General features: G+C 34.7%; 1 protein-coding gene across 3 annotated transcripts in view; it reads left to right on the forward strand.

Moving 5' to 3' along the window:
• Positions 1 to 24,226, forward strand: part of MFSD8 (major facilitator superfamily domain containing 8) — a 37,853-nt gene that overhangs the window by 2,444 nt on the left and 11,183 nt on the right. For 2 of the 3 annotated variants that reach the window (XM_010860250.1, XM_010860251.1), the window contains exons 2-8: positions 4,233 to 4,324; positions 9,327 to 9,370; positions 15,940 to 16,180; positions 17,025 to 17,138; positions 19,346 to 19,490; positions 20,204 to 20,259; positions 23,792 to 23,900. In XM_010860250.1, the coding sequence (XP_010858552.1) occupies positions 4,233 to 4,324; positions 9,327 to 9,370; positions 15,940 to 16,180; positions 17,025 to 17,138; positions 19,346 to 19,490; positions 20,204 to 20,259; positions 23,792 to 23,900 (801 nt within the window). Of the gene's footprint in view, positions 1 to 4,232; positions 4,325 to 9,326; positions 9,371 to 15,939; positions 16,181 to 17,024; positions 17,139 to 19,345; positions 19,491 to 20,203; positions 20,260 to 23,791; positions 23,901 to 24,226 lie in introns of those variants that run through there. The other variant, XM_010860252.1, reaches the window with a different exon arrangement.

Raw genomic sequence — 24,226 nt, forward strand, 5'->3', positions numbered from 1 at the left:
TTTTTGAATGTTGAATTGTAAGCCAGCTTTTTCACTCTCCTCTTTAACCTTCATCAAGAGACTCTTTAGTTCCTCTTCACTTTCTGCCATAAGGGTGGTGTCATCCTCATATCTGAGGTTATTGATATTTCTCCTGGCAATCTTGATTCCAGCTTGTGTTTCATCCAGCCTGGCATTTCACAAGATGTATTCTGCATGTAAGTTAAATAAGCAGGGTGACAATATACAGCCTTGACGTACTCTTTTCCCTATTTTCAACCAGTCTGATGCTCATTAGGTTCCATTTAAACTCAGATGTTCTATCCATCTGAATTTAGATTTAGCATTTTTATGAATAAAAAGGGAGTATTTTGAAAATAATTCAGTAAGTTTACTGTCTTTAAAAACATAGTTTCCCTAGTAAAAGGAACAGATGTAACACTCATTAGTAAGCCCTGTTCTCTTTGAATAAATTGCAAAAACATGAATCTATTTCACCACCAACCGTTCATCACTAAGAAGGCTGATTCTGATTTACTGATGTGGTGAGTCCTTAGTGATCCCCACTGACCCTATCCATAGAGTTTAAGAGCACAGGGGTTGGTAAACTTTTCTTGTAAAGGCCTGTATGGTAAATATTTTAGGCTTTGCAGGCCAGGAGGCAAAATCAAAGTTATTATATACATACTTAGATGTATATAATACATCTAAGTATGTATATAATACTTATACATTACTTGTATAATGTATACAAGTAAGAAAGTAAGCTTCCATAAAATTTTTGCAGTAATGAAATTTAAAATTTAACAGTAAAAGTACAATTTTTTATAATACAGGTCTAATAGTGAGACGAATAGAATTCTTGTGAGGGTGGCATTTTGTTTAATTGGAGTTCAGAGTTAATGTTTTCTGTCACGGAATTAATCACAAGTATTCATCTGTAAAAACTATTCTTAGGTCACAGACCACACAGAAACAGGTGGTAGGACAGATTGGCTTATATAGACAGTAGTTGAATATCCTAAAGTCTTACAGGTGCTTAAAATTTTTCTTTGCAACTTCAGCCTAATCTCTGTAAAACAGATATTACTAGCACTCATGGTTGTATAGAAGATCCTTTATGAAACACTCTCAGTTTATTTCTGTCTTTTAATTTCTCTAACTTTACATCATTACACTATTCTACCAGTGACCACAGACTCCTTTCTCTTATCCTCTGTCAGTATGGGTTCTTTTTTGCTCTTCAGGAGTTAACAGATGCTCTCTGGTAAAGGTACGATTTTATTTTTTCCCTCAGGAAATCCAGTCTTTTTTTTGGCAAGTAAAGTATGGCTGCTTACCCAAGAATCCTTCTGTTAGATCTTGATCTATTGAGCCTAAATATGGTACCTTTTACTTATTCCTGTTGAATTTTATCTAGCTAAGTTTGGTTATCCATTTACTCCAATACGTTGTATATTCCTCATTGTTTAAGTCACAACTTTGATAAGCATGCTGCTGTTTGAGGTATAGTTTGAAATGAAAATATTAGACATGGTAAAACCCTTAGCACTGCAATTTTACTTGAAGGAGAGTCTCAAGTGGAGAACTAATACCAGAATACAGCAATGATAATAGAAAGGAACCAAAATGTTAAGTCACCTTGGCAGTGCAGAATATTTTCTTTTCCATTAATGATACAAGAACGAAGCCTTTGGGAAATTACTCTCAGTCATGTGACAGGGTTGGTTGAATCATCAAGGTTAAGAAAATGTAGTAAAAATGATAACTTGATTGAAGGACAGTTATATTCTCCTATATTCCTACTATTTCCAACAAGGAAAAAAGATCCATTTCTTCACCAAAGTTTTATTTTTTGAATTGAAAAGAAGGAAAAGTAAAATATTTGTTTTGAAACATTTTAAATTCAGAAAAATGGACAATACAGTATAATAAACATCAAATTACCCTGTCACTGTTAGCCTTTTCCACACTGTTCAAATCTCTCTTTCTACACACACACACACACACACACACACCTCTTGCCAAACTCAAAGTAGGTTGCAAACATTATGTCACTTTATCCGAAATATTGTATTCTTCAGCCTACATCTCCCCAAAACATATTCATTCTTTTACATGGCAGTTTATCACTGTTACCACAGCTAAAATACACTATTAATTCAAAATATATACACTGTACTTATATTTTTCCACTTGTTCCAAAAATATACTTTATAGCTATTATTTTTTAAATCATATCTAAGTAGTGTTCAAACTTTGATCCTTTAGGTCTTTTTAGACTCTACCATCCTAAAACTGTCCCCTGACTTTCTGTTTCTGTTCTTCCCAACGTTGAGTCCTCTGGCAAGTCTAGGTTAGTTTTCTGTTTTCTTTGGAACATCTCACATTCTGGATTTGTGGACTATTTCTGAGTAGATCCTGGTCAAACATTTCTGGCAAGAACATCCCATGGCTTATGTTGAGAACATCCCAGTATGTCAGGGGGCAGTGGATGCCAGGCTATCCCACTGTTGGGAATGCCAAGCTTGACTACTTGGTTAAGAGGGTTACTGGTATATCTCTCAATTATAAAGGCTCATTTTCCATTTTCTGACTAGTAAGTCACCTGACAAGTGATACTTGGAGGCCATGTGACCTTCCAACCAGTTATTTTTGGATTCGCTGATGCTCTCTGCTTTTATCCATTGTTATATGGAGAGTAATAGTGATTTTCTATCCTCCCTTTAATATTTGATAGCTGTCATTTAAAGAGAAAGACTTTTGACTGACTTTCCAAGTCAAAGTTACTCAAAAAATTTTATTACATTTTTTTCAGAATCAAATAGTTTTCTTCTCTTGGTTCTTTCTATGACTTAGATAGGATCTGATAAAATTGATTATTTGAAAATGTTTAGGCTTATTTTAGTGATACTTTTCTTTATGGTTATCAATTAGATTTTTGTTCTTCAGAAAATAAAAATGAGTTCATTAAAATTATAGTAGTAACCCAGTACTTTAAATATAAGCCAGAATTCCGTGTGAGGATTGAATGGTGTATATTTTGCTGATATATGGAATGTAAAAAGTCGTTTTCTGTTATGTTTGTCTTAATTCTTTGAAAACATAATGCTCATATTAAGGTAAATTTGCTCTTTTTGTATGTATATGTGAAAATGTAAGGAGTACACACACTAATGTATCACCTGACAAAGGTAGTCTATATGATTAATATACGTACCCTTAATCCAGGTCACAGGCTTATATGAAAACTTAGCCCAGCCTGGAGGGGCTTGGTCTCTCTTTGGTCCACTAACAGAACTTGTCTGGTAACTCATGTTGGAGCAAAGGCAAGTGTTTCAGGAAGTCTCAGGGCTAGGAATGTCTTAAGTCACATCAAACCTTCTTGGTGTCACTTATATTAATTTTGCTTCAAGTATCCAGCCAAAGTAGTTTACTACAGCAAAGTTAATTTGATGTCATCAAGTAGAGCATGTCATCATGGTGACAGTTATTATCTTTTTTTTTTTTAATTAAAAATTTGTTTTTGGCTGTACTAGGTCATTGTTGCTGCTTGAGCTTTTCTCTAGTTGCAGCAAGTGAGATCTACTCTCTAATTGCCCTGCACCGGCTTCTCATTTTAGTGACTTCTCTTCTACCGGCTGTAGAGTATGCAGGCTTCAGTAGTTGGGGCACCTGGGCTCAAGGGTTGTCGCTCCCGAGCTCTGGAGGGAGCATGGGCTTAGTTGCGCCACAGAATGTGGGATCTTCTGGAACCAGGGAATGAAACCATATCTCCTACATTGGCAGCTGAATTCTTTACCACTGAGCCACCAGGAAACCCCTGTTATTATCTTTTAATAGTTACTAGTTATTTGTCCTACCTGTAGGAGATTGAAGTAACTAGTTTATTTTATTTATTTTTATATACTTTATTCATTTTGTCAGTTTAGCAAATTTCAATACTTTTGTTTATAAGTTTTGTAGCATGCCAACAATAGCAAAATAATTGGTTCACAAAATATTTTGCCTGTTCAGCTACCTCATGTCTCCCTAGTTTCTATGCACAATGATGCATAAATACAATCCATGGAAATTAAAAGATATAATACTTATTTATAGATGAATTAATACAGTAGAAACCATTATTGGTGAATTAGACCTCTGTCATATAATTTTAATGACTTTAGGAGAGAGAAAATAAAATTGTGCCACAGAAAGATTTGCATATAATGAGCTAACTTGATACTACTTTTTTTCTTCTTTACACTTAGAGAATGGGATATTATAGAAACTGAGGAGCATTATAAGAGCCGATGGAGATCTATTAGGATTCTATATCTTACTATGTTTCTTAGCAGTGTAGGTAAGTATTAAATTATAAGTAATTTAAAAAATTTAGGTAAAATTTGACATATTTGACATATTTGAATGTCATTTAATTAAAAAAAAATTTTTATTGTGGTAAAATCCATATAACATCAAATGCACCATCTTAACCATTTCTAAGTTCAGAATGTTAAATGTATCTAGATGGTAGTAACCAGTCTCCACAAATGGTAGTAACATTTGTGTCTTGTAAAAACGGAAACTCTATACCAATTAAACAATGACTCATTTCCCCTTCCTCACCAACCCCTGTTAATCATCATTTTGCTTTCTGTTTCTATGAATTTGACTACTCTAGATATTCACATAATGGAATCATACAGTATTTTTTATTTTGTGACTTGATTTATTTCATTTAGTATTACGTCCTTAAGTTTCATTCGTGTTATAGCATGTGCCAGTATTTCCTTCTTTTTTAAGGCTAATAGTCTGTTGTGTAAATTGTAGAGAGGGATAATTTTTCCTCTATTTTCTTAGTATTTACAGCTGGGGCCTGTGAATTAAACTGACAAAAGGCAGGTCAACAGGAGAAGATCATAAAAATTTAGTTGATGTTAATATTTTTTATGTTTCACAGGGGGCTTCATAGAAAAGAAGTGAAAACCCCAAAGAAACATTCATGATGTTATATACTTACTATTTTAATAAAGGGCTGTGATTGTGGAGAACTGACTAGACAAAGGAAAGGGGTTGGGCTTCTGGGGATGGTAACTGTGGGAAAGTGACTTGGAAATACATGGGCGACGCTAATGGAGGATGCAGGTGGTTTTGTAAGGTTTGTTTGTAACAGGCTTATCTCAGCACCTGTGCTTCATCTCCAGTGATAAGAATGTTTTCTTCTTCCTGGTACTGGAAGAGTACATTTCTCAGGGGAAATTTATGCCCTATTTTTGGGCAGAAATAGGGAGGGCAGAGAGCCCTACTGTGTCTCCTGTTAGTTACCTTCAGCTCAAAATAATCAATATGCCAAAGCAGCATATTTTGAAATAACATGTTTTGATCCCCTTCAGTGTACACCACATCTTGTTTATCCATTTATTTGTTGATGAACATTTGAGTTAATTCAATGTCTTGTTTCTTAGAAATAGCTGCTGTGAACATGAATGTGCAAATATCTCATTAACATCCTGCTTTCAGTTTTTTTGGGTATATAAGAAGTGAAATTGCTATATCATATGATAATTCTATTTTTAATTTTTTGAGGAACTGCTATACTTTTTCCCATAGCTGCTGCTGCATTTTACATTACCATTGACAGTCATGGTCCAAATTTTTCTGCATCTTCACCAACTCTTATGTTTATTTAATAGTAGTCATTCTAATGGGGCTTCCCAGGTGGCTCAATGGTAAAGAACCCACCTGCCAATGTAGGAGACTCAGGTTCAATCTTTGGATAGGGAGGATCCCCTGGGAAAGGAAACGGCAACCCACTCCAGTATTCTTGCCTGGGAAATCCAGTGGACAGAGGAGCCTGCTGGGCTACAGTCCATGCAGTCGCAAAAGAATCTGCACAACTTAACAACTAAATAGCAACAAGTCATTCTAATGGGCATGAGATGGTAGCTCATTGTGATTTTGATTTGCATTTCCTTGATGATTATTTACACTGGGCATCTTTTCACGTGCGTATTGGCCATCTATATATGATCTTTGAAGAAATGTCGTTTAAGTCCTTTCCCCATTTAAAAAAAAAATAATGTTTTTGTTGTTTTGTTTTTGAGCGGAGCCTGGTGGGCTGCCATCTATGGGGTCGCACAGAATCGGACATGACTGAAGCAACTTAGCAGCAGCAGCAGCAGCAGAGTTCTTTGTATATTCTGAATATATTTGCAAATATTTTCTACCATTCCAGGACTTTTTTTTCTTTCACTCTGATGATTGTGCCCTTTGTTCACAAAAGTTTTAAATTTTGGTGTAGTTCAGCAAATCTATCTTTTTCTTTTGTTGCCTGTGAACCTCATTTAACTTTTATATTGATACATACAAATAGTAAAGTGCTCAGTCATGTCCAGCTCTGCGACCCCATGCACTATACAGTCCATGGAATTCTCCAGACCAGAATACTGGAGTGGGTAGCCTTTCTCTTCTCCAGGGGATCTTCCCAATCCAGGGAACGAACCCAGGTCTTCTACATTGCAGGTGGATTCTTTACTGGCTGAGCCACAATGGAAGCCTGAGTGAAGTGCAAAAATCTTAATTTATAAAGCTTGATGCATTTTAACCTATTAACATTATTTTTGAAAATATATTTACTAAAAAGTTAATCTTTATCAGGAAAAAAAATTAAGAACTGTAATTGTGTTCGAATGCTAAGGAATATACATATTTTTTCTCAAATACTATATATATAGTATTTCTTAATACTGTGATAGTTTTTAAAGGAATGTTTTAGGGGATTAATTTTTTTTTTCCAAGCTTGGATCCTCTAAGTCAATAGGCACTAATTTTGCAACTGCTTTCTTCCTGAGATGGATTTAGTGGTCATTTGACTAAATTTTTTTCCATATTCTTTCTATTAATCCTGGGTCGTTCTCTTGTTTTCTGTCACTTGCCAATCTTCCTTATGATTCAACATTGAATAAAAACAGATTTTATATAAAGCTAAAACTAAAGAAAAGTACAAAATAAAGGATATTTTTAATATTTTATTGGATTGTATATTATTATGATCTCTACAAATATCAGGAAAAAAAATGTTGATTCAAATCGGTTTGAACAAATATGTTAACAACCTGACAATGATGACCAGTAAATGTAGGACATCAAAACTGATCACTTTAATTTATATTGGTAATTTTTTCTTTATTTTTTCTGTCAATAAAATCCTTAAGAAAAGCAAACAAACAAAAAATTGTCTTGAACAGTGATGTTTTCTTATAAGATGTCCACAGGGGAACAACTCCAGGTGACCCTCCCTGGCTCTGCTTCTGAATAAGTATTTTGGTTTCGCTCTCTTCTGTGTATGGCCTTCATCCTTAGGCTATGGCAAGGATGCAGCAGCACTTCCAGGTGTCAGTCCTTTCACAGAAATTTTTACTGACTGAAAGGGGCTTATTTTTTAAACCTCCAAAGAGATGAGGAGTTCTTTCCTGGAGGTCCCAAAGTAGACCTCCCCTCGTTTCGCAATGATCAGAACAGGGTTACCTGTTAACTTCTAAACCCATCATCAGCTAGAATGTTGGGACCTAAGGATTGACCTTCTGGAATTTGGGGTGGACACAGTGTCCTCCAAAGTATGTGACTTTGTGAACGAGGATAAATACTTGAATACAACCAGGATTCTATCAGGAAGTGGGGGTGCAAATGAATGTTGTTTAGGTAGCAAGCTCTGCAACAATTGTTTTTCATTTAAAACACTTCTAATTTTTTAGTACTCAATTATCTAAAACATAAGTAATAATTTCAAATTGAACAGCAAAAAAAAATTTAACTTCAGATTTTAATTGGTTTAATTGGTTAAACATTTTACCTGTTTACAAGTTTCTTGATTGTGCAATAGTAGTCTTGTTTTCAAATATTTGTTGACTCTTTCAACCCTGTTTTCATCGAAGTCATTGTGTTAATTCAAAATACACTAAAATGAAACTAATAATTAAATTATTTTTTAAGTCAGACTTTTCTCAAATCTGGTGCTCTGTGACAACCTAGAGGGGTGGGAATGAGATGGGAGGTGGGAGGGAGGTTCACAAGGAACGAGACGTATGTATATCTATGGCTGATTCATAGTGATATATGGCAGAAACCAGTGCAATATTGTAAAGAAATTATCCTCCAATTAATAATAAAAAATAAACCAGGCTTTTAAAAAAGGAACGAAGTATTGACACTGCTACAACATTGATGAACCTTGAAAGTATTATCAAAGAAAGAAGCCAGACAAGAAAAACACATACTGTATGATTCTGTTCATATGAAAATCCAGGAAAGGAAAACCTATAGAGACAGAAAGTAGATTTCTGGGTTGCTTATGGCTGTAGGGGAGAGGATGGAGGGTAACAGAGGATAACTAAGGGTCCAGGGTTTCTTTTTGAAATGACTGTGGTATTCCAAAATTGACTACAGTGATGGTTGCATATATTTGGAATACTAAAATTCATTGAATCATACACTTTAAATGGGTGAATTCTATGTGAATTCTATCTTAATACAACTTTTTAAAAAATAGCTTTGATATGATTTTGATTGGATATGCCTAATATTTAAAATTGACAAATAGTATTGGAGTTAATCATTACAGCTGTGTGTGTGTTAAGTCTTTTCAGTCATGTCCGACTCTTTGCCACCCCATGGATTGTAGCCCTTCAGGCTCCTCTGTCCATGGACTTCTCCAGGCAAGAATACTGGAGTGGGTTTCCATGCCCTCCTCCAGGGGATCTTCCTGACACAGGGATCAAACCCGGGTCTCTTATGTCTCCTGCATTGACAGGCAGATTCTTTACCAGTAGCACCATCTGGGAAGTCCAATGATAATCATCGCAGTTATCAAGCAATAAAAGCTAGCAGAGACAATTTTCTGTTACGGTATGCCCATCTTGAGGAATCCTGGTTCTTTTTAGCCACTGTCCCCTGTAAAGGTCATTTTCCTTCTTAGTCCTCCCTACAGTCAATTATTTCTCTCAAATAAAATATTACAAATTTAGCATTCCTCTATAACGGAGTGGCCTTTCCTCCATTTATTTTTGCTGTAAACGCTTAGCAAAGCTTTCAGTAATTTTCAGCTACAATAAAGACATGTGAATAAGGAGAAATATAGGTCCTCTGCTTTTATTATGATAATTATAGTGAGGGACTATAATTATATATATATTTTCAAGTCTTAAGTATTTATTTTTCTTCTGATAAATAAAATCCCATTGCTTGATAAGTTAAACATTTGTGGTAATAAATTTGTAAATTCAGAATGAAGTTTTAAAATTCATGTTCAAAAAATTGTATCTGTAGTGATGAAATTGTAAATAACAGAATTCGCCTCTTCACAGGATTTTCTATTGTGATAATGTCAATATGGCCATATCTCCAAAAGGTTTGTACACTTCATTCTTCTCTTAAGTAGCTGTAGTAGTAACTGTTATGTAGTTATCTAGGGGGTTTCTGTAGTATTCTGATTTAATCTTTACTAGAATAACATGAGCATAATTCCTCTAAAGAGGGTTATAAGTAAGGTGACCATATGCTTTACTGTGCAAACCAGACACTTTTGAAGTGAGAAGAGTATTATAGCAGAATATAGGATTATATCCAGCAGTCCTAGGCAAACACAGATATATGGTATGTGTGTGCTTGTGTTCAGTCACTTCAGTCATGTCCAACTCTTTTTGCAACCCCATGAACTATAGCCAACCAGGCTCCTCTGTCCTTGGGATTCTCCAGGCAATAATACTGGAGTGGGTTGCCATGCCCTCCTCTGGGAGATCTTTCTGACCCAGGGATTGAATCCTGTCACCTGCATCTCCTGAATTGCAGGCAGATTCTTTACCCCTGAGCCACCTGGGAAGCCCTTAGATATATGGTCACGTCCTTATTAGCCATTTTCCCATCCTCTTCATACCCCTTCCCTGATAAAAAGGAAACTAGGTTAGACATAGTCTGAATTCCTAAAATGTACACATTTCATACTTTCCGATAGAATTAATTTGGGTTGTCAGGTGACATTGTGGAATGAATTGACAATATACATATTTTGATGCTGTGGTTACTGTCAGTAATGCCTAACGCGAGTCCTAGATGGGAAGGAGAGAGTGAAAAGAAGATGAAAATTTGGTGGGTACCCTGACATCAATTGATCATCAAGTCCTGTCAAGTCTACCTGTTACAAAAATATATTTGACATGTAACTGTCAGTTTTATCTTAAAATTCCAGTAATGAATTTATTTAAAAAAATCAGTATTTAAGTTGGAAGCATAATGAATCTATAATAATATTTCAGTCAAGGTTTCTGAAGGAATTCTTTATTTCCTAATTCCTGTTCACTCCTTAACTTGCTACAATGTGATTAACTCCTCTGCTACCCTGAAACTGCTCTTGATGAGTTCTTCAAAGACTTACTCACCAAATAAATACTAGATACTTTTCAGTCCTTACTTGAGGTGACATTTGGGTAGTGCTTGACATTGTTGTCCTTTCTCTGCTTCTTGAAACCTTCTTTTAGCTTCCATGCCATTACCCTAACTCTTTATTCTTAAATTATTTTGTGTATTGTTCTTTATCAACTTGCTCCTTGTATTTTGGTTTTCTCCAGCAATGTGTATGTGTGTTTCAGCCTAAATCCTGAGCCTTCGCCCACATTATATCTATAATAAGTTTTAGTTTCATGAGTATTGATTTCATGTAAAATAATGTTTTAATCAGTTATAGTTAATTTTCAAAATGGCAATGAAAATGTGGTACTAAATCACTAAAAGTAAAATTAGTATTTTCCTTCTATATTTCCTTTAAAAATAGCATAAGAAAATAACATTTTAAGTTAATAATCATAAAAACTACTGTCCCTCACCTCGCTTTGGGTTAGAACGTTTTCGGTTAGAACGTTTTCCTACGTGCTTCTATGTCCCTTTCCCGTTAACACTTATCATTGAGTGTTGTAACTGTGTGTTACAGAGAGTTTACCTAACTTCCCTGGTAGGTTGTTAGAGTGGCTGGAGGGCTTCAACAAAAATACTAGATATATTTGATGACTGTTTAGAGTTTAAAAATTATACTGTACTAAAAAATCCAAAATGAAATATAAGATGTCAATAAATTTTTTATGCCTGTTTTTTTTGCATGCTCACTTGCAAAATTTATTAGATACACGTACTTAGATGAGCCTAAGATGCTTCAGATCTTTGCACATTTTCCTCCTTTTTTTTTTTTTTGGAATGATTTTTTCTCCTGCATCTCTCCTTTCTTCTGCCATTCCCCTCCTCCCTTCTTCTCCACTATTTTCAGGCCTTTGCTCCAATGTCCCTTCTGAAAAGCCTTTTCTTACTGTCCCTCACCTCACTTTGGATTAGAAGGTTTTCCCTTGTACTTCGATATCCCTTTATCATTAACACTTACCATTGAGTGTTGTAACTGTGTGTTACAGAGAATGTACCAAACTTCTCTACTAGGTTGTTAGAATGGCCGGATGGCTTCAACAAAAATACTAAACATAATTGATGAATGTTTAAGGTTTAGAAATTATACTTATTCAGTGGTAAAGAATGCACCTGCAATGCAGGAGACATGGGTTTGATCCCTGGGTTGAGAAGATCCCCTAGAGGAGGAAATGGCAACCTACTCCAGTATTCTTGCTGGGAAAATCCCATAGACAGGAAGGAGTCTGGCGGGCTACAGTACATGGGGTCGAAAAGAGTCGGATGTGACTGAGCATGCAAAAACACATATAAGGAATTTATTGACATCTTATATTCATTTTAGATTTTATTAACTTAAAATTCTACTTCTTACGCTATCTTTAAAAGAAATATAGGAAGAAAATACTAATTTTACTTTTTAGTGATTTAGTGCCCCAGTGTCATTGTCATTTTGAAAATTAATTTAAACTAATTAAAGCTTTATTTTACATGAAATCATTACTCATGAACTTAAAAACTCTTTCCATACCGACAGAGTTATTAGAGTAGTATATGTCACAATTCTGAAGCAACATCTTCTGTGCTAAAATATATATTTCCATATATCAAAACTCTTGATTTCAGTGGTCTCTGTGTCTAACCTCAAAATTTTCAAAAAAAAAGGTATTTGCACAATTAGGTCTACTCAGCATAATACATTGAATTTTGAAATTCACTGCTTTCAGCAAATACTTGAAATCTCTTCAAAAGAAAAATTATTGAGGTCACATGAATATATCACTAGTTCTTTAGCAATACAAATATAACATTTTCACCCAAAATCTTGTGAAATAATTTTGTCAAGTTATTTCATAATAGTATTAATATTATTATAATAATTACAATTATTAATAACTTACTGTGTGCCAGGCACAAACATGTAAATTATCTTTTGATTTTCTTAACAACTCTGTGAGGTGGTTATTATCACTCCTGTTTAACAGATAAAGAAACTCAGAGAAGTTATGTAGCTTGCCCAAGATCACAGCTAGAAAATGGCAGAATCAAGCCTATCTGAAACCAAAATCTGACTCTACAGTACTATGTTACCTACTGCCTTAAAATTTTTCATTCTTTCTCTTTCTAATTTTATTTATTGAAGTGTAGTTGATTTATAGTGTTTCAGATGTTCAGTAAAGTAATTCAGTTACACACACAGACATACATATCTACATATATATTTTTTAATTATAGATTATTACAAACTATTGAATATAGTTCCCTGTGCTATATAGCAATTTCTTATTGTTTATCAAAATTTTCATTATTAATTTGAGGTTACTATCTCTCTTATGATAATATGTTACCACATATTGCTTAGCTTAAAAGTCATCTCTGAGAAAGCTAAAAAGCTGGGCCACCCCTCTCCCCCCTGCCAGAAAAAAACCCAGAAAACCCAAACAGTAAATTATCTGTCTGAAAGAAATTTGCTACTACTGTGAATCTCTGACTTGTGCTTCTGGCCATGGTTGATAGACCGCTATCAGCTGGGTGGTTCCTTAGGCTGTATTGCCCAGCTGCTACTGCTGCTGCTAAGTCGCTTCAGTCGTGTCCGACTCTGTGCGAGCCCATAGACGGCAGCCCACCAGGCTCCCCCGTCCCTGGGATTCTCCAGGCAAGAACACTGGAGTGGGTTGCCATTTCCTTCTCCAATGCATGAGAGTGAAAAGTGAAAGTGAAGACACTCAGTCGTGTCCGACTCAGCGACCCCATGGACTGCAGCCTACCAAGCTCCTCTGTCCATGGGATTTTCCAGGCAAGAGTACTGGAGTGGGGGTGCTATTGCCTTCTCCAGTGTTGCCCAGAGTTGTGCTTAATTTCCAGGAAGAATCATATTCTTAAACCTAGATTTTGAATTGGGATAATGGGTTATCTATAGGTCCAGGAACATAGTGGGGGTACCCATGCATGAATTACAATAAAATATAATAATAAAGCTGACATCAGTAAAAATAAAATGCTAAGAAATATTAATGTTTTTATTGCATAGGTGACATTCATTTAGTGCATACTATATGCAGATATGGCTCTAAGTACTCTACATGTATTGCCTTGAATAATTCTCATAACAGCTCTGTGAAGTTATCCTTATTTGACAGAAAAAGAGTTAAGCATGCTGGTTTTTTCCCCTCGGTCAAAAATGCAGGATTTTTCTAAATCAGATGAGTAGAACTTGATTTGGAATCTGCTTGGTGGCAGGGAACTGTTTACTCAATTTGTATTCGTATTGCCTCACACAGGTTTTGTCACAGTGAAGGCCTTAATAGCTGTAATTGGATGAATAAGCAATAATCTATAAGTAAATAATTGAGGGGGCTTCTAGGTGGCATAGTGGTAAAGAATCCACCCGCGAATGCAGGAGACATAAGAGGTGCAGGTTTGCTCCCTGAGTCGGGAAGATCCCCTGTAGGAAATAGTAACCCACTCCAGTATTCTTCTGGACAATTCCATGGACAGAGGAGCCCGGTGTGCTACAGTCAATGGGGTCGCAAAGAGTCCGACACAACTAAGCACACACAGCGCAGCCCAGCAAATAGTTGAGAAGGCTTGGAACACATCTCAGCTCCCATGGCAAAGCTTTAAGATTTCTAGAACTTTGTCATTATTATTAACATGTTTAGAAAAGAATATTTTGAAATTCAATATATGCTTTGTCTTTTGTTTTAAAGGGAAGCTAACAGATCTGACTTTCGCTGAAGTGTGCAAAATCAAACAAGTTTACAGATAAAAAGTGTGTGTGCGTGCATGCCTTTGTGTGCTCATGCACAGGGCAGAGAGAACTAGAGATGGGGAGAGAGGCAGGCAGAGAGAGAGAGAGAAGGAGTGAGCAGGAGGGGTGATAGACATACACAGACAGACAGACATGGGGGTTAGGAGATGTTGCTAATCTAGACCAAAGAGATCCTGGAAGATTTTCCAAAATCAGTTATATCAGAATTGAATTGGGAAGGCCCTCCAGAAATTGACCACCTGAAGGAATGATCAGGGCCAGGAAGTAGGAGGTTAGAAAGGCATTCCTGATGGAAGGTGCAGTAGAGAAACCTGTGCAAAAGCCTGGAAGCAAAGAGCTTGACTCATTTTGGAAACTTTAAAAAGTTCTGTGTGGCTGGAAGTTAGTAGCTGGGGAGGAAGCATGCAGAGAGATGAGGTTGGAGAGGAGAGACAGTGGCCAGCTAGTGAGCTAGTTTTTCTTAAGAAAGAGTTTAGGTTTTATCCTGAAAACAATATGAGGGGGATCATTAGAGGTGGCCAGAGGGCCGGAAACAGGATGCTGTTATTACAATGAGGGAGAAGCACACAGGAGCACAGCTAACAGTTCAGTTACTAAATTGAACTTTCTGTTGTAGTATAGAACCTGTATCTTCCAAACCATTTTACTTTCCTGTTACAATTCTAGCAGAATTCTAACAGATTGCAGTTTCCCAGTCATTGTAAATAGTATCCAACTAAAATAGCAGATACTGTTCAAAGTGTTACAGGCACCTTCAAGAATCAGTTCACTTCTGTCCATGCAATGGACACTTGACTATGATCAATTAATATCCCGAGAAGACACTTTTATCCTTTGCTTTCAAATTACTGGACATCTAATATTAAAGTTTAGTTTTCATTGCTTTTTAAATTGTTACATGTAGGACATGAAGTTGTTATACTTGTTCACTCTTATTTCTCATCTGTACAAACAAAAAATATACCTAAATATAGTCATTTTCAGCTATTTAAAAATACCTTTGGAAAAAAAAGCCCATGGTTTTTCTTGTTAAATTATTCTACCATTTAACCTGCATAGGTTTAACCTTATGTCCCAATACATAATGGTTCTTACTTTTCTAAATTATTATATAATCTACTGTATATAAAAACAATCTTCTGATTTATTCCATAGTCCCTTTGTAAGCTAGAATTCTCTGTTTTCTGAAAGTATTTTCTGAGTTTTAATCATTTAGTTCTTCCCTCAACATTCATGATATATAAATCCTCTTTGGTAGAACTCTGGATTGTCGATGCTGAAAGGAAGAATTAGTAGTAGGTTTAATGAGATAAATTTTATTTGGAATTTGATTATTGTGTGCAGTTAGTCCCAACAAATAATAATAAAAAAGCTAATAAACTGTAGCTTATTGAGTTGCATAAGGGTAAATAATTGTATTTATAAGAATTAAAGAATGGCATATAAATTTTATGATGCTATTGTTAGGTATATAATGTGAATATTTTTTTAACAAGTTTTTTTATGATGTAGAATTTTTATAGTTATTCTAAAAAATGAAGCTTCTTAAGCACTTTTCCTTGTGTACTGAATTGTTAATATAGTTAATGTCAGAAGCTTGAATTCCTTATTATAAGTAGTAGTGTTATAAGACTTATGCGTTAGAATTATTGATTTTATTTGTTTTAATAAGAAATGTTAAATGGTCAGAAAAAATGTATGCAGCTTTTTAACTTTACTTTTCTTGGTTAACAATTCTTAAAGCATATTTCTTTTTTCTACAGATTGATCAGACTGCTGATGCAAGTTTTTTGGGCTGGGTTATTGCTTCATATAGCCTTGGCCAGATGGTAGCTTCACCTATATTTGGTTTGTGGTCTAATTACAGACCAAGAAAAGAACCTCTTATTGTTTCTATTTTTATTTCGGTGGCAGCCAACTGCCTCTATGCGTATGTCCACGTTCCAGCTTCTCATAATAAATACTACATGTTGGCTGCTCGTGGATTGGTAGGATTTGGGGCAGGTAATATGTATGCATATATATTTTTGATTGTTTTGAACTTACATTCATCCTCACATTCATGGCCTTTTCTCATCTAGGGTCACCTCTTTTCAGTCTCCTATACCTCATTTATCATACAGATGTCTCATTGCAAATATCTTTGCTATCATTTTGCCTTTTCTAATGATGTTGCCGTTACTTATATTTTCTCTTTTCTGTTCCATGGTTCTTCATCCTTCAAGATTCAGTTCAAGTTCTGCATCTTCCATGAAGCTTTCTTAGGCTACCCTACACCTTAACAGATCTTTCCCTTTAACATGTCTCTGGCATTTGCTTATGTACCTTTTTGTACTGTTTTCATCCTTTATCACCAACTAGATAGTAAACTTGGTGTAACTAGAGACAAATGACCACTCTTAAAAATACTCTGTAGCCCCTAGCAGTGTCTCTTCAACATAAGTGCTCAACAAGTTTTTTTGAGTTAAATTGTTAGGATTTCTTTTTCTGTTTCTTATGTCATAGTATAAGTATGCCGAGTGTGTAGCAATTAGTAGTACTCCACTCACTCAATTCTTTCTCAGTATTTAATGATGAAAAAAATTTTAAGTTTCCTGTAATGCTGTTTTTTTTTTTAATTCATTCAAATCTTTAATCGTTTTTTCATATTAGTAAAAGTAATGGTTTCTATTAACTGATGGATTTATTGACTCTAAATGCTTTGTATAATCATAAAGAAGAAGCAGTGACTATGCTGCAGATTAATATTTCTTCCGTATAGAGCCAAATTAAATTGAATTTTATAAACTATAAAATATTTTCTTTATTTTTACTTTACTTTCTTTTGGATTGTTGTGTCTTTTCTTAGGAAATGTAGCTGTTATTAGGTCATATATTGCTGGTGCTACCTCTCTTCAGGAAAGAACAAGTTCCATGGCAAACACAAGTGCATGTCAAGCATTAGGCTTTATTCTAGGTCCAGGTAGGTGTTCTTCAGTTGTCATTACTTAGATTTGAATTGGGTAAACTTTTGAAGTTCAAATGTTAGGTGAAATCCAAGAATAAAACCCCTGTGTGTGTGTGTGTTAGTCACTCAGTTGTGTCCGACTCTTTGCAACCCCATGGACTGTAGCCCACCAGGGTCCTCTCTCCATGGGATTCTCCAGGCAAGAATGCTGGAGTGGATAGCCATTCCCTTCTCTAGGGGATCTTCCCGAGCCAGGGATCAAACCCAGGTTGTAGGCAGATTCTTGACCATCTGAGCTGCCAGGGAAGCCCATAAAACCCCATAGCAGATGGAAAAGGAAGGGAAATGATATTTTTTAATCCAGCTGTGAGGCTAAGCTCTTTATATGTGTTAACTCATGTTCCACTAGATTAAGTGTTATTAGTCCCCATTGTACAGATTAGAACACCAAGGCATAGAGAATATATGTAAATTATCCAGGGTCACTCTGGATAAATGGGAGGCGTGAAATTCAGTCCTAACTCTTTGAATCCAAAGTGTATGTTTTGTCAGGTTATCATTTAGCTTGGTATCTCAGCAAGAGTTTCCTTTTTTTTTTTTTCCCTGTTTATGAGAAACAGAGTTCTTTTAACTGAAGGATTTGAGGAAAGTTATAGCAAGTTCTTTACCCTTTTGCCTTTTGTCCTTACCTTTAAAGAAAATTTACTAGTCTGTTCTTTCCAAGCATTCATACTTTAGCTGAATATAAAAGTATGTTAATAAAATTTAATATTTCTGTAAGACCAGTTAATTTTCTGCTAAATGAGTAGAGAAATTAATTTTTATGCCTATAACAACATTGAAAAGACATATAATTTGCCCATGCTTTTAATATTGCAGTTATAAATGGCATAAATTTGAATGTAACTCAGTTTACTTCATCATCACCCCAGGCCGCTCTGGTTTCCATCATTTCTTCTCTTTAACAATAGAGAATCTAATTCATCATTCACCAAAATCTAATATTTCAGTTTGGTGTTCTGGAATAAAATATAAGAAGAGATCTTATTTTAAAATATATTATAAAATACAAGAGGGCGTAGTCTGGGTCTTTTTAAATTTGCCATTTCCCCTCAGTGTCTAGCATAGTACCTAGTATATAGGCTCAGGCTCTCAGTAAATATTTTGACCATCTAAAAAGCATTTTAAAGATTATTCAGTAAAAAATTTTGTATTAAAGATGAGCAGCTGTAAGCCTAAAAAGATGAGACGACTTTTCCAGTAATAACCACACCACTAAGTACAAACATTTATTCACTGCTTGTGGTTGTTGCTGTTTAGTTGCTAAGTCATGTCCGATTCTTTTGGACATTCAGTTTAGTTCAGTTCAGTTGCTCAGTCATGTCCGACTCTTTAGACATTAGCAGACAGATTCTTTACTACTGAGCCATCAGGGAAGCCCATTGACTGCTTACTATGTGCTAGATATTGTTCCAAGTGCTTTAGGTGCAATATTTTACTTAATTTTCATTCTAAGGCTATGTGTAAAGTAATGGCAGAACCAGATGCAGAATCTAAATCGGGAGATTAGATACTTTTCCAATCCAATTTTTGCCACAGATCCAAGTCGAAAATGATATTAAATATATAGTTTAAATACTTTATCCACGGTAATATTTAATAATATTAAGTTAAAATGTGGCATTTTCTTATAAGGAGATTGGTTAAAGTTTAATAATTTTTTATGGAATAAATTGTATAACTTAAATATTCTCAGTCAGTTCAGTAGCTCAGTCGTGCCCTACTCTTTGCAACCCCTTGGACTGCACCACTCCAGGCTTCCCTGTCCATCACAGAGATCTTTTTTTTAAAAAAGAAGATACATGTTATGTGAGGAGTAATCCTTTGTGAATGTCTGTACATCAGTGCTTCTCACCCATTTTTTACATCATTGTCTCCCAAAGGAGGCTTTTTAGACTTTTTTCTCCTAATTATTCCATCCAATGAAATTATAATATCACACATCTGTATCACATATATTTTTTGTACTGTTATATCTGTGTTTTGTACAGAAAAAGTAAATTTTTTGTCTCTTCCCCCCCAAGAACCAATTTTCTTGCTTCTTGAAATCCGTGTTGAGATTCCATACAGTATTTCCAATTTTGTGGTAAATGTTTTTCATATTTGTTTTATCCTGTACCTCCCATGTAATAATTCACATATACATATTTTGTTTTAATAAGTTTTTCAGACTTGTTTTGCACTCATTGGAGAAAAGGGCGTGACGTGGGATGTCATTAAGCTGCAGATAAACATGTACACAGCACCCGTTTTACTGGGCGCCTTCCTGGGAATTTTAAATATTATTCTGATCCTTACTATATTAAGGTAATTAGATAGAAATGATAAAACTACTCTTGTAAATTGTGAAAATAAATAAGCATTATCACTATTGAAGAATTATTTCTGTGATGTCTTTATTTGGTTTTTGATGTCTCTTGTACTTATATTTTTTAATAAGCAAATGCATGTGGTACTCTTAACTAAAATAGTGGATGATGAGTAAGAACAGATTATAAATTCTTTGAAGATTCAAAGTTTGGTCTTGATTTACTAATTATAGGTTTCTAAGTAAGGTAATAGCATGAAAGCAACATTTTAAGTAGATTAATGATTAGTATCAACCTTAGATACAAAAATTCCTCATAATATGTATTTCTTATCTTTTATATATCAGAAGAAATTTTATAAAACTACAGAAGTTTTGTTACTATATATTACTTTGGAGTGTTTTATCCAAGAGTCCACAGATGTTTATAACTCATGTTGAAAACCATTGGAAAACTTCAAATACTGATTAAGGTAGCTCATGTGTGCTCTTAGATTAATTATTTTTTCCATTTTATATGATAAAGTAATACAGTAATAGTTGTAACATATCATTTTAATTTTATTGGTTATATCATAATAATTTCATTACTCAGAAGGCAGTAAAAGAAACTATCAGAATGTGAAAAAATAGAAAGCTAATAATAAATTTAAACCATTCATCTATTATACTAAGCCTTTCATGGATACAATATTTATGTTTTTCTTTTAAGAGAACATCGTGTGGATGACTCAGGACGACAGTGTAAAAATATTAATTTTGAAGAAGGTACTATTAACCTGTTTGATTAAATTACTATAATATTACAGAGTATTTCTAATGATTCTATCTGTTTGATATTTACTTGAATCTTATTTCTGAGGACAACACAATGGGTAATTGGGGAAGGTCTCCAGAGTTGAAATTTACCTAATTTATTATTTTTACAAAGGCATACCTGTATCAGTGATTTGGTGTGCACAGCTGGCAGGGTAAAACCATTGCTAAAATTACTTCCATCTTGTTTTCCAAGAGCAATATCCTAAAATCCTTGAGATCTTTGAAATGAATTCAGTAGTTTTGCTATCAAATGTATCTTTCTGATTCAAGTATTTCTTTGTTCACTTAATCATCAGTATACGTATGGTTTCTCTTTTGCATTTTTATTCTTTCGGTATACTCCACAAATGCACATTTTCATCCTATAGCTCTTTCTCTGGCCCATAAATAGGTTCCCAGTCTGGTAAGTATGTATAGTTTACTAAATAAACCATTATTTAAGTACTTCTAGTTATACCCTCTTTGGGGAGTGTCCCTTCGTGAAAAAGAATGCAATTTAGTCCTTGCCCTCAAGGAGTTTATAAAGCTTTGGAAAAAACAGTATTATTTTGCTGAGTTCTTTGATAGGCATTTTATTTAATTTTCACAGCAAACTACTGGAAGGTAAAGTTAAAAGTAGTTCGGAGGAAAGCCGAGTGATGAGAAGCTATAGCAAATTTTGAACAAAGGAAAGTATGATGTTAGTCACATTCCAAGTGAGGCTAATCCAGGTACGTGAAGACCTGAACTACAGCAGTAACTGAGAATGGAGAAATGATAGATATGAGCTCTCAAAGAAAAAAGAAAATCAAGATTCTTGACAGGCTAGATAGGTAATGCTAAACAATGGAGGAGGTTGTTGAAGATGTCTGCTAGGGTTTGATTCCAGATAGTTGAAAGAATGAGAGAAAAAGAATTTAAGAAGGGATATTGGCTGAAAAGACAAAACGATTTCAGTTTAGATCAAGCCAAATACAATGCTACTCTAGGAACAACTAAAAAATTCCAGAGGCATTTGTAATTTTGATGGTAGAAACCAAACCTAGAGATAGAAATCTGGGAGACATCCAATGAAAAACACTGTAGCAAAAAAGAGAAAGAGAAAGGAGGAAAGGAAGGGATAGATGGATCAAGTGTGGCAAAATATTGTTGAATGTAGGGCATAGATGGATAAGAATATGTTTGGAATTTTTCAAAAGAAAGAATGCATGGTGAAGGAGTACCAACAGTGGAAATAAGCTACTTTTGGGAACAGGTGTAAAATTGGATGCTAACTTAAAGGACCTATCAGATAAAGAGAAGGAGCAAGTTAAAGAGGATGTAGTTGGGGGCCAAGAAAGGGAAGATACACAAGAAGCAAAATCTTTCACAAGTTGAAGGAGATAACCATATATAGATCCTTGCTTTATTGACTTTAATATGCTTAGAAAGCACCTGGGAACCGTGTGAAAACGCAGACTGTTTCAGTAGGCCTAGGGTGAGGTCTAAGTAGGGAGAATCTACATTCATAATAAGCTACCATGTGAGCTGATGCCGCTGATCCAGCGTGGTAGTCACTGGTCAAATTTGACTGCTTAAACTTAGTTACATTTAAGAAATTCCTGGAAATTCCCTGGCATTCCGGTGGTTGGGACTTGACACTGTCACTGCCAGGGTCCTTCTTGTCAGGGAACTAAGATTCCTCAAGCTGCACAGTGAGGCCAAAATAATGAAGAGTAATCTTAAAGAAAAAGAAATTCCTTATTTTCACCATCTCACTAGCTACATTTCGGATTTTTGTTTTGTTTTGTTTGTGTGTATTTGCTTGCAGTTCTCTGTGGCTTGCAGGATAGTAAACCAGGGGTTGAACCCAGGCCACAACCATGAAAGCACTGAGTCCTGACCACTGGCCTGCCAGGGAAATCCCACACTAGCACATTTCAAGTGCTCAGTTGATGGGTATATGTGACTAGTGGCCGACTGTATTGGACAGCACAGAGAAAGGACATTTCCATCATGTCAGGGTTCTGTTGGACAGCACTGCTCTGAAACACAAATGAGAGTTTTAAAAGGAGTAATCTATTATGTTTCATAAGATTTCTAGGACCTTCAAAATAGTTTTTATAAAACAGATGATTTTTAAATTTCAGTAAATGTTTAGATGAAATATATCAGGTTTGTTCCTCTTACTAAAGGTGTTATCATGGGATCAGGTTTGATTTCCAGTTACACAGTTTTTCAATCAATACATTAATGTAGTGTTTTCTTAAAATTCTTATGATACCTAGTTAATTCCCGCAGTTTAGGATGCATCATTTCTGAGTCTCCCCACTAAAGCTAGCGCTGGTTGGAGGCTGTGGAAAACTAACCACCCATTTATAAACTATAGTCTAATTTGGGGCAATGTTGGTATTTGATTCAAAGGATTAAAGACTGGCTTAGGTGGTAATTGAGAATCAGGGAGGTCTATCCAAATAATTTAAGGCCCACAGGGACCAGAATCTACCCCAGAAAAGGAACTGGGCAAAGATGACTGGTTTTCTTTGTGTAAAAGGGAGGTTATAACCCTGTGTTGAGTGTTCAAGGTGCCTAATTGCCCACAAGTATAACAGACTGATATTGGAAAAGAAACTCATTCTCAGGAATCTTGAGATATGAAGGCAGGCACTACTATGAAAAAAAAAATAGAAATTTGCTACGTCTTAGGAAAGTTATCCCCTGCTCCTACTTCTGCTGTGCATACACTTAAAGATAGCATAAGTAAATATATTCTTGTATTATTTACCTTGTTTACTCTGAGTAAGTAGGTAAATTATTTAAAAAACATGATGAATGTATATAAATACATGTATGTAACTTCATATTTCTCAATTACATCAGATACAGCTTATATTGAGTTTGTTGCTTAACTTCATAGTTCAAGATCAGTGAATATCTGAACTCATTTGCCTTCCTAATTTATGAAACTGCCATCAAATCTTGGTAGTTCTTTGCAAAAAATATAAATGGTAATGTGAGGACTTTCAAAAATTCTGGTAAAAAATGCAACAATATTTAGTAATACTAATTCACTGAAATTTAGAATATGTATCCATTGAAGTGAATCAGAACTGAGAACTGATTTAGTAAACTATTCGAGGTCTTCATGAAATCCTTGTAAATTTAAAATTTCAGTAAGGTGGAAAAAAAATTGCAACTGAAATGTACTCGCATGAGATGATTTTATAGAATTCTATGGACATACAGTTCTCTTTTTGAGAGATGCCAAATAGAAAATCTGAGTATTTCCTATAGATAACAGAATTGAAATGTATGTCTTGGAAAGAAAATTCACTTTAATTTTCAATGCCATTTAAAAATTATTTCTATCATGTAAATTCTGTTACTTTTAAACTATTTTGAAGCCTAAAAACCATTTTAAATGTTTAGTCATTGAATTTTCTACGTATAATTTTTACATTATTTTAGTGTCATGAGAAAATTAAATATGTAAATAATATAATTTTTCTTTTGTTTACTGTAGCAAGTACAGATGAAGTTCAAGTCCCCCAAGAAAATATTGATCAAGTTGCTGTTGTGGCCACCAATATTCTGTTTTTTGTGATTCTATTTATCTTTGCCCTTTTTGAAACGTAAGTTTTTTTCTGTTTTCATCTAAATCAGATTGTATAAATAATCTGTATTTCTTTATGCAATATTAATCAGGCTTATAGATATTCTCAAAAACCTTATGTGAGGCATATTTTTCTTATGATGTAAAAAGGCAAGTATAAATTATTTGCCTTTTAACTTGAATGTAGTTAATTCTCTGTCGATAAACTTACTGCCTTATCATGAGTCTGTTTCACTATTCTTCCTTTCCTTTTGAGTTTTATGATAAATATAGTTATAAAACTGTGTATTAATTTACTTTAAGCTATGTAGTTCCCGACTTATGTATATTGGATTCAGTCTAGAA

This window comes from Bison bison, unplaced genomic scaffold, assembly GCF_000754665.1.
Source record: "Bison bison bison isolate TAMUID 2011002044 unplaced genomic scaffold, Bison_UMD1.0 scf7180017864465, whole genome shotgun sequence".
In the NCBI taxonomy this organism is placed as follows: domain Eukaryota; kingdom Metazoa; phylum Chordata; class Mammalia; order Artiodactyla; family Bovidae; genus Bison; species Bison bison.